Source organism: Sinocyclocheilus rhinocerous, unplaced genomic scaffold (assembly GCF_001515625.1).
Source record: "Sinocyclocheilus rhinocerous isolate Xijiao unplaced genomic scaffold, SAMN03320098_v1.1 scaffold254, whole genome shotgun sequence".
In the NCBI taxonomy this organism is placed as follows: Eukaryota; Metazoa; Chordata; class Actinopteri; order Cypriniformes; family Cyprinidae; genus Sinocyclocheilus; species Sinocyclocheilus rhinocerous.
In genome coordinates, this window is record NW_015628690.1 from 1,137,551 (window position 1) to 1,155,754 (window position 18,204).

At 37.7% G+C, this 18,204-nt stretch overlaps 4 protein-coding genes and 1 long non-coding RNA gene across 5 annotated transcripts in view; 3 read left to right on the plus strand and 2 right to left on the minus strand.

Annotated features, from left to right (window-relative positions):
• LOC107738248 (mannose-binding protein C-like) overlaps positions 1 to 2,287 on the plus strand; it is a 6,000-nt gene extending 3,713 nt beyond the window's left edge. The window contains exons 3-4 of the mRNA XM_016549967.1: positions 1,547 to 1,630; positions 1,749 to 2,287. Coding sequence (XP_016405453.1) covers positions 1,547 to 1,630; positions 1,749 to 2,134 — 470 coding nt within the window. The 3' untranslated portion in view covers positions 2,135 to 2,287. The remainder of the gene's footprint in view (positions 1 to 1,546; positions 1,631 to 1,748) is intronic.
• A 951-nt stretch (positions 2,288 to 3,238) lies between these two features.
• LOC107738249 (mannose-binding protein C-like) lies at positions 3,239 to 5,028 on the plus strand. The gene is given in 6 exon segments (XM_016549969.1): positions 3,239 to 3,276; positions 3,715 to 3,908; positions 4,034 to 4,123; positions 4,424 to 4,504; positions 4,612 to 4,783; positions 4,785 to 5,028. Coding segments are annotated over 5 exon segments (732 nt in total). The 5' UTR covers positions 3,239 to 3,276; positions 3,715 to 3,724; the 3' UTR covers positions 4,990 to 5,028.
• A 44-nt stretch (positions 5,029 to 5,072) lies between these two features.
• On the minus strand, positions 5,073 to 6,408 carry LOC107738250 (complement C1q-like protein 3). The gene is made up of 4 exons (XM_016549970.1): positions 6,171 to 6,408; positions 5,953 to 6,015; positions 5,741 to 5,872; positions 5,073 to 5,621 (listed from the first exon to the last, which is right to left on the minus strand). The coding sequence occupies exons 1-4, from the start codon at positions 6,322 to 6,324 to the stop codon at positions 5,344 to 5,346; spliced, it is 627 nt and encodes a 208-aa protein (XP_016405456.1). The 5' UTR covers positions 6,325 to 6,408; the 3' UTR covers positions 5,073 to 5,343.
• Positions 6,409 to 7,034: 626 nt separating this feature from the next.
• LOC107738154 (E3 ubiquitin-protein ligase znrf1-like) lies at positions 7,035 to 15,558 on the plus strand. The gene is made up of 5 exons (XM_016549867.1): positions 7,035 to 7,838; positions 8,844 to 8,939; positions 12,918 to 13,023; positions 13,117 to 13,209; positions 14,472 to 15,558. The coding sequence occupies exons 1-4, from the start codon at positions 7,352 to 7,354 to the stop codon at positions 13,172 to 13,174; spliced, it is 747 nt and encodes a 248-aa protein (XP_016405353.1). The 5' UTR covers positions 7,035 to 7,351; the 3' UTR covers positions 13,175 to 13,209; positions 14,472 to 15,558.
• Positions 15,559 to 15,635: 77 nt separating this feature from the next.
• On the minus strand, positions 15,636 to 16,787 carry LOC107738155 (uncharacterized). Its single transcript, XR_001639859.1, has 2 exons — positions 16,370 to 16,787; positions 15,636 to 16,107 (listed from the first exon to the last, which is right to left on the minus strand). It is a non-coding gene; the product is annotated as an uncharacterized LOC107738155 (long non-coding RNA).
• Between the last annotated feature and the right edge of the window lie 1,417 nt (positions 16,788 to 18,204).

An 18,204-nucleotide genomic window follows, 5' to 3' on the forward strand; every position in this document is an offset into this window, starting at 1 on the left:
GGAAAAAAGCTGTCCAAACCTATCTGGCCCTATGTGAAAAATTATTTGCCCCTCCTCTTAAATCATGAAAGAACTGTGATTAACCACATTATTTTAGAAAGCTGAGTTAAATTTCACTAGCCACACGCAGGCCTGATTACTGCCAGACCTGTTGAATCAAGAAATCACTTAAATAGAACCTGTCTGACAAAGTGAAGCATGCTTAAAGAGCAACACATCATGCCGCGATCTAAAGAAATTCAAGAACAGATGAGAAACAAAATAGTTGACATGTATCAGCCTGGAAAGGGTTATGAAGCCATTTCTAAGCCAGGCCTGATTCCTCCAACCACGGTCAGAGCCATTATCCACAAATGGAGAAAACTGGGAACAGTGATGAACCTTCCCAGGAGTGGCCGGCCTACCAAAATTACTCCAAGAGCACAACGACGACTCATCCAGTCATAAAAGAACCCAGAACAACATCTAAAGAACTGCAGGCCTCACTTGCCTCAATTAAGGTCAGTGTTCATGATTCAACAATAAGAAAGAGACTGGGCAAAAACGGCATCCATGGGAGAGTTCCAAGGCAAAAGCCACTGCTGACCAAAAAGAACACAATGGCTCGTCTTACATTTGTCAAAAAATATCTTGATTATCTCCAAGACTTTTGGGCAAATATTCTGTAAACTGATGCGACAAAAGTTGACCTTTTTGGAAGGTGTGTGTCCCGTTACATCTGGCGTAAAACCAACACAGCATTTCATAAAAAGAACATCATACCAACAGTCAAACATGGTGGTGGTAGTGTGATGGTCTTCAGGACCTGGACGACTTGCCATAATTGATGGAACCATGAATTCTGCACTCTATCAGAAAATCCTGAAGGAGAATGTCCGGCCATCAGTTTGTGACCTCAAGCTCAAGCGCACTTGGGTTATGCAGCAGGACAATGATCCCAAACACACCAGCAAGTCCACACCAGCAAGTTTGGAGTGGCCAAGTCAAAGTCTGGACTTAAATCCGGTTGAGATGCTGTGGCATGACCTTTAACAGTCCATTCATGATCGAAAACCCTCTGTGACTGAATTAAAACAATCCTGCAAAGAGGAGTGGGCCAAAATTCCTCCAAAGCGATGTGAAAGACTCATTGCCAGTTACTGCAAACGCTTGATTGCAGTTGTTGCTGCAAAGGGAGGCATGACCAGTTATTAGATTTAGGGGGCAATTACTTTTTCACATAGTGCCAGGCAGGTTTGGACAGCTTTTTTCCCTTAATAAATGAAATTATTATTTCAAAAGTGCATTTTGTATTTACTCGGGTTGTGTAATATAAAAAAATTTTGATGATCTGAATTATTCAAGTGTGACAAATATGCAAAAAAACAAAACAAAAAAAAAACAGGAAGGGGGCTAAAACTTTTTCACAGCACTGTATACACACACACTGTGGACAGAAAGTCCATTTGTGTCTTTTCACATTGCATCATTGCGCAATTGCAAACTGCATAAATTCCTTCATTTTCATAAGAACGTAATTTCACTGTTTCGTTTTTTTTTTCCACAGGCACTGCTGCTGACATTAATTTAATTACAAAACTTCAATTAGACATCAAAAAACTAACAGACAGACTCAGTGGAATAGAGAAAGGTATGTTACTTCTAAACAAATAGTAACTGCCTCAAAGTTTATTGTTGTGGAAAAATATTTAAGTTTAGTACCTTGCTGTTAACATATTCATTAAATAATATTTAACCTTTATGTGAAGCTTCCAGGTTTCGCATATTTAGGAATATTGGAGGAAAATACTATGTGTCTGATGCGCTGACAGCAAATTACAATGATGGATTGAAGTTCTGCACAAATGCAGGGGGAAGAATTGCCCTGCCAACAAATAAAGAGGAAAATAACTTGTTAATGTCATTGCATGCTGTCCTTGAATCTTCGTATATAATGATTGGAACAACAGACATTCGGATAGAGGGGACATTTTTAGATATGCACAATCAACCTCTGACTTTTACCAAATGGAAGAAAAATGAACCTAATGATTATCATGGAAGTGAGGACTGTGTTGCCATCTTAACAGATGGTGAATGGAACGACGTTAAGTGTAACTCAGAGTGGCACGTGGTGTGTGAACTACAAATGTAATACATTTCGGAGAACATTTAAAGTAATTATTTAGTTTCATACTTAAATTGTGAGTAAAAATGTTATGGTTTGGCTACAATTTAGCCTTTGCCTTCTGCATAAGCAAAGCTTCAATTTCACTCCTGGTTATCCTGAGAAAGAAAATCAATCATTAACATTTATTTAAACATTGGATCTTGTTGTTTTATATAAAATGCATCAAATCAATTATTTTTTTGTGTTTGGACATCTAGATATATTTGGATTCATCAAATTACTTCTACACTATAAGAAGAAAAATAGACAAATGGAAAAGTTATTGATAATTTTCTACATTTCTGTTAAGTTTACACATGTTTCCTTTAACCCTACAACACAATACAAAGTGTAATTGACAATACAAGGAAAACACCACCAAAAAATCAGTACCGACCATATTTTTACGGAGTGCATATTTAAATATGGTTCATATAGCCTATATTTTGCACAAATCAAGATAATAAGTGATAATATTGATATTGTGATTTCTTAGTTACTTACTTGTAGTATTAATTTAATGTTAAAGTTAATGGACAACTACAAACAGTTCTTTTTTCACAGAGGTGTCACTTTAGGATCAAAACCAATTCAAAATACTGATAAGATACATAATAATGAACCATGACCACAAATGTAAGCAATAATTAACTGCATTCAATCATGCAGAGGAATTGAGCCCTTCACAACGTAAACAGAACTTAAAGTGACTCCAAAAGTGTTTTTTTCTATAACAGATAGCTAAATGGGTTAGTAAGAAAAGTTTCTTTCAGTTCAGGAGTTCAGGAGCTCAAACATTTGATGTCCTTGCGTTCTTTCAGTTGTTCAAACTGTTCATTTGCTTTAGAAAAACTCTCGATTATAAGGTCATGAATCAAAGTAGGCTATGCGGTTTTTCAGTGCAAAAACAATCATTGTAAGTTGCACATAAATTACAGGACAACATATGTGACTAACATATACAGGTTGAAAACTAGTAAAATTATACAGTATTTGTTTCTCTTTGTTTTGTCATTGAACTCTGGGTACCTACGTCACTGAAATTTGGTGAAGGGTTTTCTAGAGTCGTGTTCTCTTTTAGTGCTAATCGCCAGGCCTGATCTGTTGGTAAGATTGATATGCTTCTGGTAAGGATTTTTTAAAAGCAGTAAACAAAAGAGAGAAGTAGACATGCCAGTAGTTTGTTTTGTTGTCCAGTTTCAGTATTTTAGTATGTCATAATATTTTATATTTTATTTTGATTTGAGACCACTGTTGGGCAGAATGCCTTTTAATATTCAATATATAATTGAAAATGTGAGGAAAAAAACGTTACACTTGTTGTTTACCTTCCTTATACTTTCCGTTGTGAACTTGTTTGAAATCAAAATTAATATCAAACCTCGTTGTTATTAAATATCGTCAAAATCTGAGTGAAATTACATTTTTACGAGGTGAAAATTATTTTTAAATAGTGAAAATAATTGTATAAACTGTAAAAATATTTTCATTTGGACTCGAGGGTGCGTATTCTCTGATGTCTGAATGCAACACTGCGGCAAAAGAAATCCTGATTGTGTCCACAGTGAACAGTAGATGGCGCTGTTAAAGCATCAGATCTGTGCTGTGCTGCTCCTTATGGAGTTTATGGTGCTTGCTGCAGCTCAAACTAGTTGTCCAGCTAATGCTGGGGTGCCAGGCTCACCTGGACACAACGGCAGCCCTGGCAGAGATGGAAGAGACGGGTTTCCTGGACCAAATGGAGAAAAAGGAGATCCAGGTTTGTGCTTTTAGTTGTTGGTGTGTTAAGTCATAAAGTTTGATGTAGCTGTAGAACATAATGCTGAAAGGTAAGGTGACTGCAGATCAGAGAAATGAGATTTAATCATCACTCTTACTCTGCAGGAGTTGGTGCACAGGGACCCCCAGGGAAAATAGGACCACCTGGTGTTGCTGGCCCTCAAGGACACCAAGGGAATCCAGGTCCACCAGGTAAAATTAAAGCACAGTGAATTATTATTTATTAAAGTGAGTTATTATATATAATTATTAAGCAGAAAATCAAGATTAATTTGAAACTTTTATATTTAAAAAAATATTTATTCAAGCAAGGTGTCTAGAATGAAAAAGAAAAAAAGTCAAACTATAAATAAATACTGATGAAGTTCTACAGTAGACTGTGATCAAGTATTGTCTTTTAACCATATCTTAATTGAGTTTATACAGCAATTGCATAAGGTTCAAGAAAAATATGCTTCTTGGTATTTTCTTCTGATGCTTGTGATTTTCAAAGTGCTGGTGTTCAAAGTGCATTAGTAATACAGCTTCAATCCGATGTCAAAAACCTAACAGACAGACTCACTGTAGTTGAGAAAGGTAGAATTCTCCTACATAAACAATGACTGCACTATGCATGTTTTGTTTATATGTGTAAGAATATGTATATATTTAAGATAATGCTTTTTAAAAATAAAAAAGTTTAGTCCTAGGATTTCGCATGTTCAGGAATGTGGGCCAGAAATATTACGTGTCTGATGGGCTGGTGGGAAATTTTGAAAAGGCACAGAAGTTCTGCTCTGACGCTGGGGCTAAAATTGTCCTGCCAAGAAGTGAAGATGAGAATAAAGTTCTAACTTCAATGCAAGCTGCCCTTGAGTACTTCCATATATGTTGGTGCAACAGACAGAAAGAAAGAAGGGCATTTTGTGGATATGAGTGACCAACCATTAACTTTCACCAACTGGAATGAAAAAGAGCCAAACGATTATAATGGAGCAGAGGACTGTACAATTATTTACAAAAGTGGTCTGTGGAATGACACTGACTGTAATTCAGAGCGGCATGTGGTGTGTGAACTGTGAAACCGATTATGAATTTTTACTGCTCTGATGTTTGAATGAAGAAGGAATAAAGTAAATCATATGAAAACAGACTGCATTTGCATCAAAGTTTATTGTCATAAAAATTCAGGTACGTAATGTTTAGCAACAGTTGGAAGTTTAAAAAAAAAACATTAATTCGTTGACTGGAGTCATGTGGATTACTTGTGGATTATTTTGATGTTTTTAATCAACTGTTTGACTCTCATTCCGGGTACACTATTTGAAGATCATACAATGTTCTCTTCCTTTGAGGAAAATATCACACAGATATTAGCATTACAACACTAGTGGCATAAACATCTTTTTTCATCCAATTCTGGATTCTGTGGACACTCACAAAGAGAAAAGCAGAAAACCGCTGAAGCTAGTGTAGCTGCTTTCATCGTCAAAAACCCAGCTGTTCTCCCACAGTTGTGTGCACACTTCATCACCCTTCTGCAGTGAGAGAACAACACCATTGCTGCCATTAACATTGGTCTCAGGCTTCAGAACAAATACAGAGCATTGGAGCTGATTATTTTTATGGAGACTGACTGCCATTTGGTTAAAAGGGTGAGCATGAGCATAAAATCTGAAGAAATAGACTCCATTCACTGGTGCTGTAAAAGTACCTGTGAGATACATAAACATATGAATTTAGTAACCGTAAAGAAATGCCTTTTATTACTTGAATATCCATAGTCACAATGGACAATTGACAACATAAAGAAATATAAATGGCACAGGTTACCAGTGTTGGGGTCATATGCATTTCCAGTGTTAGTGAAGATTTTTTGGTACACCAAAGTTTTCCGAGTGTCAAAAGGTCCAAATTGTTGTGATCCAGATGCCAAAAGTCCAGCTGAAAAGGCAACCTTTTTGGCTGTGATAAGGTAAGTGGACTTGTTTTAGTTTTGCAGTTGGTTTTAAATATAACACCATAGAACAATCATTTTAATTTACCTTTATTTTCTGCCTGGATAGATTCAAGTTCATCCCTTGAGGCTTTTGTGATAGTCCTTAGAGCTATTCAGAATGAACATTGCAGAATTTTATTATAGTGTTCTTGGATGGAAATGATTCAACAGATCAACGTGTCTTGTAAAGGTGAAAATAGATCAAACAGAAAATACATAAGATGTAGATGAGAACTCATACAACTATTACTGAGAGATACTTACCTTCATTCTCTCTCTTCAGTTCATTCAGTGTTTCCTCAGTGGCTCTCAGCCTTTCCTCAATGTTCTTAAACTGTTCTGATGTAATGAAATCATGTGCCAGTGAGACCCCAACACAAAGCAATAACAGCGTCTTTTGAGCTGCCAACATCTTCATAGCTACCTATGCCTAATGTTTTTATGGTGCATGTACATTTTGCACAGTTTGGGGCAAGATGGAACCTAATGGTGCAGTAAAAGCAAACATGACCCTTGTATTGTTTGGACTTGCAACACTCACGCAGAAAAGCTTCAGATTAATCTGCAAATAAGGGAGAAGATCAGATATCACAAACAATAACTTTTTTGCAGCTATATTAACTCTTCAGATTTGTTTTTCATATTTGGTCATATTCTTTGATCCAATGCCACAGTGGATGATTTCTATGCAGTGAAAATGGTGCAAGAGTTTCCCACTTGAATTTAAATCAGTGCTTTGTTCAGAGACAGTAGGGATTTTGTCATTTTAATTTTAATTAGTTTTAAAAAAATAACAAAATATGTTTGGGATATAATTCTAAAACTGATAGGCCTACTGGGCTATATGCAGTAATATGCTTGTTGTCTCCCAATATGAACATTAATTTAAAAAAAGTTAAATGTTTAGTCTTTCGTCACTTTGAATAAAGAAATGACTGTATATAGACGTTTATATTGCCAATCACAAAAAAAAATGAATGAAGAACAAATATACATTTATAAATTTAATCTAAGATGTTGTAGTAGCTAATATAACTAGGAATGAAAATAATCAATTAATAATGACACCCAGCATAAAAATAATCCTTACGAAACAAAAATCCCATACTTTTCAAACATTCCTGTGCCTGCTCTGTGATTGGATAAAAAGTTCATTTAGGGCGTGACGTCACACGGTCGGATGAACGAAGAAGGAAAGAGGCCAACTTCCGGTATGGTGAGTGCTGTTCAACAGGGACCACAGGACAGGCCATACCTGCCAGGAAAATGCGGTAGGCTGTTGTCATAACTGAAAGAGAAATTAAAACACAACACATCTCAGTGCTATCTTTACGAATTTGAAATAAATGTGGCATATGGTCATATGGCCTAAGGGCTCTGTGACGGAAGCAATCAGGTTCGCTGATCAGTAATCCATCGATCGGGATTAGGGAGCACGGTTGAACATGGGAACGAGATCGAGCCGTTTACAAGAGGAGGCTGCCGCGACTGCTTTCGATAAAGATGGCATCAAGAGAGAGTCCTGTCGACGAATCCGAAGCACCAGGCCCACTAGCCTCATGGTGGAGTTCTCCGGCAGCTTCGACCATGACTCAGAGACGAACCGCAGCCGGTCGGAAGAGGGCAGTGACTCGGACACTGGGCAGCAGGCGAGCAGCGACGGCAGCCCCGCCGACAGCCACATGTCCCCGTCTCTGAGCAGCCAGGCCTCGCCGACGGACGAGAACGGGGCAGAGGAGGATGGCAGTCCGGGAGGCCCTGTGAGCGCGGAGGAAATAGGCCGAGCACCGCAGCGCACTTTCTCGGAGCGTTTGCCCGGTGGTCGCCATTCTTCCGCCAGCGGCGTCACAGCCAGGTCCGCCCGGGTGAGGGGCACTCACCCCCGGCCAGTGTCTGAGGCGTGGATCTACAGGGTCAACAACCGCCACGGTGGTAAGTGGAAAGACTCATCGTTACTGTACCTCGGTAGTCATTTCAGACGTTACACCTTGTTCAGCTCCAGTTCTGTCATTTAAACCTGCACTGTTCACAGTGAGTAATAGCTAAACAATGCTCAACCGCGCAATATATTGTGGATAAACCAAAATAATCCTATATGGTTTTCATGGTATTCAAAGAGAGAGTTCACCTTAGAATAAAAATTTTGTAATCGTTTACTCTCCTTATGTTGTTTCAGATCTATATTTGTTTCACGAAAGACATTAGACAGAATGAAATCTCTATTTACCGTGAACTCTTAATTGAAAGAAAGTGAAGTCCCTAATATTAATCTCATTTTGTTTTCCATATGCAAAAGTCAATCCAAAAACGTTCATCAACTAGTTAGCTTAATGAAAGTTTGGTAACATGTCCATTTGTTAGCATTCAATAACAGGGATTAGCAATACTATTCTAAAGTATTTATTGAAGAGTAATGAAAACTGTATCAAATGTATTGCTTATTATTAATATTAGTTAATGCTTTAACTAATGGGACCTTATTGTAAAGTGTTACTGAATGTTTATATACATTATAGGCAAAAGCCAATCTGAATGAATTGAGTGAATTTACAATATTATTTAGTTTTAAAACCAAATGAAACATGGAAGGTTATTAACAAAGATTAATGATTCTGCATGAGACTAATGAGCTTGCGGTGTAATTAGGCTTTGGGGTTTATAGACATTTCAAGCATTCCTGACAGGGTGATCCATGGTGGATTGAAACCGAATAACCAAAGGTAAACCCAGTTTACTGATGATCTCTGTATTTTTTTTTTTTTTACACTATATTGGTCAGTTGGTCATAGTCCAGCTAGAGGGTTCAGAAATGTCGGCCACATGGGTGTATACTCACCCGTCTGTTACTGTGACTGGCCTGCATATCACAAAACACTTTCTGCATCTCCATTTTACAATGCTAGACAACTTGCTTAATAGTTTCCCCCTCCTTTCCAGCTATTCGTTGTCCCTTCTGCACCAAGCCATTCCCTGGAGGGCGAATTGAGGACCATCTTTTAAGTTGTCTGACTTCTCCACCTCTCCCTTATAACAGTAAGCATCCCATTTGTTTTTATTGTTAGGGCCTGAGCACCGATGGTGTGAGGACCCTATTGGAATTGCTCCACTTCTTCTTCTCCTTCTCCTTCTCCAAAGTGAATCGCATTTTTGAGGGCCTAAACATTCTCCAAAACTCATGAAACTTTACACACGCGTCAGAACTGGTGAAAATGTACATCTGATATGGGTTTCAGAAGTGGGTGTAGCAAAATGTCTCGATAGCTTGATAGGTGTTCTGTCCTGAACACATACCCATGCCGCAAAAATATGTTGTGTCTGTGTGTGCGTGTGAGGTGCCTGCGCGATATCATACCAACGCTGGTTGGTTATACACCGATAGAAGCAAGACATCATTCAAACTGTCAAGCTTTTGCAAAAATAATTAAAACCGTAAAATAAATAAAACTGTAAAGCTTTTAAAATAAAGGAAAATACTCTCTGCCATCTCGTTTTCCTTTCCGAGAACTTTGGAACGCGTCACAATGAACCGTAACACACATTTTATTTCTTTAGTTTTGTTAATCTGTCAAAGATTTAAGTGAAATATATTTCGTGTATATGCCTATATATTCCTTTTTGTGTAAGCCTATAGTTTTATTCTGTTTTCTCCGTTCACAGAATCGCTGCAGTTGCGTGTGATCTGTTGAATCCATCTTACAATGTCCTCGGATAAACTAACACGTTTACAAACTAACTAACACGCGTTGCGACTTACCTATGAGTTCTTGAGTATGAACATTTCACTCGTTGGATGCGTCAGCGTCACATTTGCACAGGCCGTACTACTGGAATTCGTGATTGGTTGACAGCAAATTTCCAAATATTAAATGGAACGATAAAATAACGTTATTAACTGATTAATGGCCATTTAAAATTTTAGATTCTGTTCGGAACTATAAAATTAGATTCTGTTTCTGGTTGTGTTCCTGTCAAAATTTCGTTTGTTTCACGGCTTTCGTTCCTTGAACTGGTTCAGATCCCTGTTTAAAGCATGCTATTAATGCAGTGAAACAGGAAGTTGATGTAACTCAGGCATGCAGTGTCCAATCTGCCACTGGTGAAAATGTACATCTGATACGGGTTTCAGAAGTGGGTGTAGCAAAATGTCTCGATAGCTTGATAGGTGTTCTGTCCTGAACACATACCCATGCCGCAAAAATATGTTGTGTCTGTGTGTGCGTGTGAGGTGCCTGCGCGATATCATACCAACGCTGGTTGGTTATACACCGATAGAAGCAAGACATCATTCAAACTGTCAAGCTTTTGCAAAAATAATTAAAACCGTAAAATAAATAAAACTGTAAAGCTTTTAAAATAAAGGAAAAAACATTCTCCAAAACTCATGAAACTTTGCACACGCGTCAGAACTGGTGAAAATGTACATCTGATATGGGTTTCAGAAGTGGGTGTAGCAAAATGTCTCGATAGCTTGATAGGTGTTCTGTCCTGAACACACCCATGCCGCAAAAATATGTTGTGTCTGTGTGTGCGTGTGAGGTGCCTGCGCGATATCATACCAACGCTGGTTGGTTATACACCGATAGAAGCAAGACATCATTCAAACTGTCAAGCTTTTGCAAAAATAATTAAAACCGTAAAATAAATAAAACTGTAAAGCTTTTAAAATAAAGGAAAATACTCTCTGCCATCTCGTTTTCCTTTCCGAGAACTTTGGAACGCGTCACAATGAACCGTAACACACATTTTATTTCTTTAGTTTTGTTAATCTGTCAAAGATTTAAGTGAAATATATTTAGTGTATATGCCTATATATTCCTTTTTGTGTAAGCCTATAGTTTTATTCTGTTTTCTCCGTTCACAGAATCGCTGCAGTTGCGTGTGATCTGTTGAATCCATCTTACAATGTCCTCGGATAAACTAACACGTTTACAAACTAACTAACACGCGTTGCGACTTACCTATGAGTTCTTGAGTATGAACATTTCACTCGTTGGATGCGTCAGCGTCACATTTGCACAGGCCGTACTACTGGAATTCGTGATTGGTTGACAGCAAATTTCCAAATATTAAATGGAACGATAAAATAACGTTATTAACTGATTAATGGCCATTTAAAATTTTAGATTCTGTTCGGAACTATAAAATTAGATTCTGTTTCTGGTTGTGTTCCTGTCAAAATTTCGTTTGTTTCACGGCTTTCGTTCCTTGAACTGGTTCAGATCCCTGTTTAAAGCATGCTATTAATGCAGTGAAACAGGAAGTTGATGTAACTCAGGCATGCAGTGTCCAATCTGCCCGAAACTTAAAGGGGTCCTATTATGCTCTTTTACAAAGTCTTGATTTTGATTTGGGGGTGTTCTAGAACAGGCTCTCATACTAGGTTGTTCGAAAAACACATTATTTTTCACATATTTTACATTATTACAACGCCTCTCTCCTCAGACAGTCTGGCATGAACAGCTCGAATAGTTCCTGTATCAAATGATGGCCCGCCTTCTGAAATACGAAATGTGCTGTGATTGGTTAGCTGGGCCAGTGTGTGTTGTGATTGGCACCACTTGGCGCCTGGTCGGGAAATATCATGCTCCTTACCATAGCCGCCTGCGAGCGTCAGTGTAAATATTGCGTCAAAATCAAATTAGTTTGAGCGCGATTTAAACCCGGATGATTGTAACCACTCTTAAGTTCGTCTGCCTTGGGGAAACTAGCGCGTCTCCGACATAGCGATAACACTCGTTGCCTTCTCTAGTGCAGCTCAACCATGTCTCATCCCATTCGTCGATATTTGTGATATCACAAATCCCGGAAAATATGGCAACAGGAAGTGACATGTTTAACACAGTTATGGACTCCTAGCAACATAATAAAAAGCGTCAGGAAGTGTTACATAGGCTGGCAACATGCTATTAACATGAAAAAACATGCTAGCAACACGTAGCTAAGTGTTAAAGCATGCTATTAATGCAGTGAAAGAGGAAGTTACTGTAACTCAGGCATGCAGTGTCCAATCTGCCCCAAATTTAACAATTTTGATAAGAGTCCTGTCCTGAACACATCTACGTGCCCGTTTTCGGTTATAGTCATAGCGCCACCTGCTGGCAACAGGAAGTGACATGTTTAACACTGTGCTGCACAATTAGCTACACAGTAAAATATGCCATTGTGTGCTAAACATAATAGAAATGTGCTCAAACATGCTAGCAACACTTAGCTAAGTGTTAAAGCATGCTATTAATGCAGTGAAATAGGAAGTTTACATAACTCAGGCATGCAGTGTCCAATCTGCCCGAAACTTAACTTGTTTGATGACTGTCCTGGCCTGAACACATCTACATGCAAAGATTCAGTTTTAGTCATAGCGCCACCTAATGGCAACAGGAAGTGACATGTTTAACACTGTGCTGCACAATTAGCAACACAGTAAAATATGCCATTGTGTGCTAAACATGTTAGAAACATGCTCAAACATGCTAGCAACACTTAGCTAAGTCCTAAAGCATGCTATTAACGCCATCAAACAGGAAGTTGTTGTAACTCATGCATACAATGTCCAATTTGCCTCAAACTTCACATGTTTGATGAGTCCTGGCCTGAAAACATTTACATGCCAATATTGAATTATAATCATAGCGCCACCTACTGGCAACAGGAAATGTCATGCTTTACACTAACTCAAACATACCATGTTCAATCTGCACCAGACTTCACATGTTTGATAAAAGTCCTGGCCTGAAGACATCTACATGCTAACATTAAGTTATAATCATAGTGCCACCAGCTGGCAGCAGGAAGTTTGGCACATATAAATGACTTAGACATATTCCTCCTATATTTACCACTTTAAATGCATATTGCCCACCGTTTGCTGTTTTCCTAATGCCACCGGGTGGCGATGAGCCCGGGTGCGAGGGCCCTTTCATTGCTGCTTGCAGCTTTTATTTATTTATTTTGTTTTTTTTGTTTCATCTGCTAATATCTTCGATATTAATTCTATCATATCTTGTCCAATAGCTGATGTGCTAGCTAAGGACAGTGGAGAGTGTTCAATTTGTCTCGAAGACCTGCTACAGGGGGAAACCATCGCTCGTCTGGCCTGCCTGTGTGTCTACCATAAGAGGTAACCATAACCATCCAAAAAAAAAAAAACACTTCAGGATTTGCTACAAATGCTTTCAATAGCCTATGTAATGGCTGATATTTCTCTAAATAGCTGCATTGACACATGGAGCAAAGTGAAGCCGTGCTGCCCTGAGCATCCTTTTGATTGATTCGTGTGTTCTTGTGCTATGACACTTTGACTCAGGTGAGTTTAGTCCTTCAAGTAGTTTTTTTTGTTAAAATATATTCAAAAGTTAAATTTATTAAAATGTCATGTCATTCACCTTTATATTGTTCCAAACCTGTATGACCCCATTGACTTTGATTGTACGGACATTAAAGTATAATTTCAAAGTAACATCTTTTGTGTTCCACAGAAGAAATGCATGCAAGTTTTTGAACCTTTTTAGCGAACAATTCCTTCAAAGGAATAGTTTACCCAAAAATGAAAATTTGCTGAAAATGTACTCATCTTCAGGCCATATGTAGATGAGTTTGTTTCATCTTCAGAACAGATTTGGAGAAATTTAGCCTTACATAACTTGCTCACCAATGGATCCTCTGCAGTGAATGGGTGCCATCAGAATGAGAGTTGAAACAGCTGATAAAAACATCACATTAATCCACAAGTATTCCACGCGACTCCATTCAATCTGTTAAAGTCTTGTGAAGCAAAAGAGTTTGTAAGACTGTAAACGGTACTTGATATATGCTTTTTCTCTCCTGATTCAGGCAAGATAACTTTTTTTCACTGGAGAAAGTGATATTATAGATCGAGAACTCATATTTTACTCAGAAGCAACAGTTTATTATAAACATGCAGCTTTGAGCTTCACTGGAGTAGTGTGGATTATTGTGGTGTTTTATCAAATATTTAAACCCTCATTCTGATGGCACCCATTCACTGCAGATGAATGGGTGCCGTCAGAATGAGAGTTGAAACAGCTGAATAAAACATCACATTAATCCACAAGTATTCCACGCGACTCCATTCAATCTGTTAAAGTCTTGTGAAGCAAAAGGGTTTGTAAGACTGTAAACGGTACTTGATATATGCTTTTTCTCTCCTGATTCAGGCAAGATAACTTTTTTTCACTGGAGAAAGTGATATTATAGATCGAGAACTCATATTTTACTCAGAAGCAACAGTTTATTATAAACATGCAGCTTTGAGCTTCACTGGAGTAGTGTGGATTATTGTGGTGTTTTATCAAATATTTAAACCCTCATTCTGATGCACCCATTCACTGCAGCGGATCCATTGGTGAGCAAGTGATGTAATGCAAAAGTTCTTCAAATTCGTTCTGTTGAAACAAACCCATCTACATCTTGTATGATCTGAGTGAGAGGTTTTAAGCAAATTTTCGTTTTTGCGTGAACTATTCCTTTTAGATTGAATACAAATTTTTTAGATCCCTCTTCACTGAACATTTTAAGTGCATATTTTTTTCTGTTTCATCATTTTAGGAGACAATACCCCCTGGCAGGAGCATATTTTCTGATGAGAGGATTGAGAGAAAGACACAAAGAAACAAAAACAAATAACAAGCATCATCACTTGTGGTCATCTTAATCGGTTTGACTCTGAGTGAGCCTGGCTTTAACTTTTAACATCTGACGTGACTCTTGAGACTTGGCTTTTCTCTACTTTACAGCACGTGCGTGAACGGCGGGTTTGCTCTGCTTGCCTTTCCTCTCTTAACTCTTTACTTTAAGGCTCAGAGTGAAACTGGTAAACTGAATAGAACTTTGTAAAACAAACATGTAAATGGAGGGAAGTTACACATGGATCACCTCTCCGTGTGAACATCTTGATCTCCCGGAGGGATGGTGTTTTCTTACCATGGAAACGTGGTGATCTGAAATTTATGCCGGGCTAAGCATTTGGTTTTGTGCAGCCTGCCGGGGTTGCATTGGCTTGAATGAACTACTTGATTTTGTAGAGTTTGTTGGGCAGATCCTGGATGAACGCAGAGGAGCTGTAAATGCATAAATATTGCACAGGAATTACATATGAGGCATGATGTTTTATATTTTTGGGGGATAATCTTTTTGTTTACCCTTTTCCCTTTTTGTTACTATAGGAACATTTCAAAGGCAGAGTGAAATTTCCAATAGATTTGGATTCGATTTAAACTACCAAGAATAGTGGTATCCCTCTCATTACCACATCAGACCCTTTTAACCTCTTGATCTGATTGCTTTTACTCATTTGTAAAACTGTATATTGTTAACCGATCAGAGCGGTACTTCCACTAGCTAGCTTAATGGATGTTATTGGTTGCAGTGAAGTGTGTGTTCAAGTGTGTACTTAAATGCAGAAGATTTTGACGCTGATGACCTGACAGCATGTATTACTCTTGGAGGGGAGGGTTTGTGAAATTGCTTCTCTGCGTCTCAGACGTAGTAGCCTATAGAAATCCAGTCACTTTACACTCTTTACACCAGACCTCCTCTACATTGAATGAGGCCATCTGTGGTGCGGAGATGTATGTCAGGCGCAGTAATGCCATATGGCGCACGCTTTGCCTGAGAATGGCGATTGAGAACAGCTGATGGCTAATTATGACATTATCATCGACCCCCTTGGAAGGAACAATGGAATAAATATAATGAACAGGTCTTTTTTTATTTTTTTAGACAGCCCTCCACAGGGTAAATACTTTTTCATGTTTTGAGGTTTATGGGGTTTCCTGATTGTGGGTGTTATTTTCATTATTCTATTGTGTCTTGTAGAGGTCATTTGGTCTGTTACTTTTTTGCCTTCGCTCGAGGATTCATATTTTGAGTGGTAAGACTTTGCTTTTCTCAGCTGAGAGGTTAACTTTGAAAGTATTGCAATGTGTTTCCTTTACAGGACAGTCTGACGGTTCTTTCCAATTGAAAACATGAGAAATGCCTGAAAATGTGAAATGTGTCTGTGTGAGTCAAAGGCAAAAGTCATTTTTACAGTTACATGTATGTTTTGTGTCGGTGTAGTGCATTGTGGAGTGGAGGGAGGTATTGTCAGAGTATTTTGACAATCTTTTAAGCTCTCTAAGTTAGCTTTTGCCCTTTAACATATGTGGTGCCATACCTCAATATCAATATTTACTATACTAACCTCGTTTCCTTTACAGGACAGTCTGATGGTTCTTTCCAATTGAAAACATGAGAAATGCCTGAAAATGTGAAATGTGTCTGTGTGAGTCAAAGGCAAAAGTCATTTTTATAGTTACATGTATGTTTTGTGTCGGTGTAGTGCATTGTGGAGTGGAGGGAGGTATTGTCAGAGTATTTTGACAATCTTTTAAGCTCTCTAAGTTAGCTTTTGCCCTTTAACATATGTGGTGCCATACCTCAATATCAATATTTACTATACTAACCTGGGGCTTAGCTAACTCCAAAGGTGGTGTTTGCTTTGTTTTGTTTTGTTTTTTTCTCGAAATATTATTATATATACACAGTATAAATACCATAGCAAGTTCTGTAATTACTCAGTGCTAAGGGTCTTGACCCGCTTGATCCTGTGTTTTGACAGTTGTCGGTCAAATATGAATGAGTTGGGAATGTTCTTTGGGTCAATATGATTTGCATATATTCACATCCCCAAACACAGACAATCTGCCTTCATTCTGCTAAAGAACAATTGAGTATTTATTTATTAAAGTGTAAATATGTATCACATTTCAAAATGGCTTTGTCTTTTGTTTGTCCATGATGCTGTTTCCAATGCCTATAAATCTTTTGTATGTCTGAAAATTAGTTTTTATATGTATTTTTTTTTACAATAAATATGCTTAAGTGTGATGGTCTTTGTGCTCTGGATCATCTTTGCTCATGGAAATATATTACATGTACATATTACATATTATACTGAAATTTATGTCAATATAACCTTAGTTTTAAATTGACTGCTATATGGTTAAATTCTAATTTGACCATGGATTTATGATTGTGGAAGCTCGGTTTCCTTTACTTCCTTTGTTTAAAAGGTTGAAGTGTCTAAATTGATTTTGTAATGCACTGTCACATTAATTTCATATTCGTTTTATGGTAAACATTTTGAATTCTGTTAAAAAGGAAGCACTTGTTCCTGGTGGTTTGCCGTGAAGTGTCAAAATCCTGTATAACCTATATTTCGACAGCTCTTGTTGCACTTGCATTTTGTGGTCGAATTTGTGAAACATGTTAACCCTGCTAAAACCCCCATACACACACAACAGACAAACCGTCAAAGTGAACGAACTTTTACAATAATACTAAGACTGTGCTAGGAAGTCTAGCATGTTGCTTTATATCTGCAAATGTACACAAGCTTGCCTAGTCAAGATTTTAGGATTTGCCTATTTGTGTGTCAAACAAGTGTACAACCGCTTAAAGATTGCATATTTATGGTGGTCATTTAATGGTGGTGGAGTCATAAAAATGCACCAGTTCAAAAAGTGGACACAGAAGGGAAGCCAGTAGTGTGAACTTTTACAATAAGCAACTTTTTGGTCAATTGTGTGAACAACTTCACAACAGATTTTCCACAGAGTGGTTTTTTGTAAATGATGTAATAGGAGGATGTGGAACCTACTTCAGTCTGTGTGAAACAAAGGTGAGGCATTAAACATCTGAGATCTCTGAGAGCTCAGACTTCACACCAGACCACACAGGGGAAGAAGAATCAAGGTACGTATTTATTTATTTTTTTTAGTTATGTATATGATACTATAAAATATCAATATTATTTTTGTGCATGCAGAAATCAATTGTTCTAAATAGAAAAGAAAAGAAATTACTAATCTGTCAAATAAATTTGATCTAATTATAATCGATCAGTAAACCCTTTAGAAATCAAGTGATAACATCAACTGAAATACGAATGAGAACAAAAGCCAGCTTTTAACGCTGAATGTTGCACTCTGTCTCTTTGATCAACTTTTAGTCAACCAATTGAGGATTTGGCCCATTTGTAATCCACTCAGCATTTCTAATTCAAATGAACTGCAATGCTACAGATTTAGGTGAACAGTAAAACAATACACAAATATGTTAAAGTGGTGCAGCTTAGCATATGCAGTCTTAAAGCTTGCACTATGCAACCCTTTTAAAAATATATATTGTCTTTTTCCAATCTAAAAATATTAAGGATACATTTACTTTTAATAAAAGTGTACTATTATACTTTTGCAAAAAAAGTGCTGTGCTAACAGATTGTGTGTAAACTTTTTTA

Bases quoted from the DNA above. Each gene is read 5' to 3' on its own strand.
- LOC107738250 (XM_016549970.1), bottom strand. From the start codon at position 6,324: ATGAAGATGTTGGCAGCTCAAAAGACGCTGTTATTGCTTTGTGTTGGG. The intron at 6,016-6,170 runs GTAAGTATCTCT...CATTCTGAATAG, and splicing joins ACTGAAGAGAGAGAATGAAG to CTCTAAGGACTATCACAAAA. The intron at 5,622-5,740 runs GTAACCTGTGCC...TGTATCTCACAG, and splicing joins TGCATATGACCCCAACACTG to GTACTTTTACAGCACCAGTG.
- LOC107738154 (XM_016549867.1), top strand. From the start codon at position 7,352: ATGGGAACGAGATCGAGCCGTTTACAAGAGGAGGCTGCCGCGACTGCT. The intron at 7,839-8,843 runs GTAAGTGGAAAG...CCTCCTTTCCAG, and splicing joins GGTCAACAACCGCCACGGTG to CTATTCGTTGTCCCTTCTGC. The intron at 8,940-12,917 runs GTAAGCATCCCA...CTTGTCCAATAG, and splicing joins TCCACCTCTCCCTTATAACA to CTGATGTGCTAGCTAAGGAC.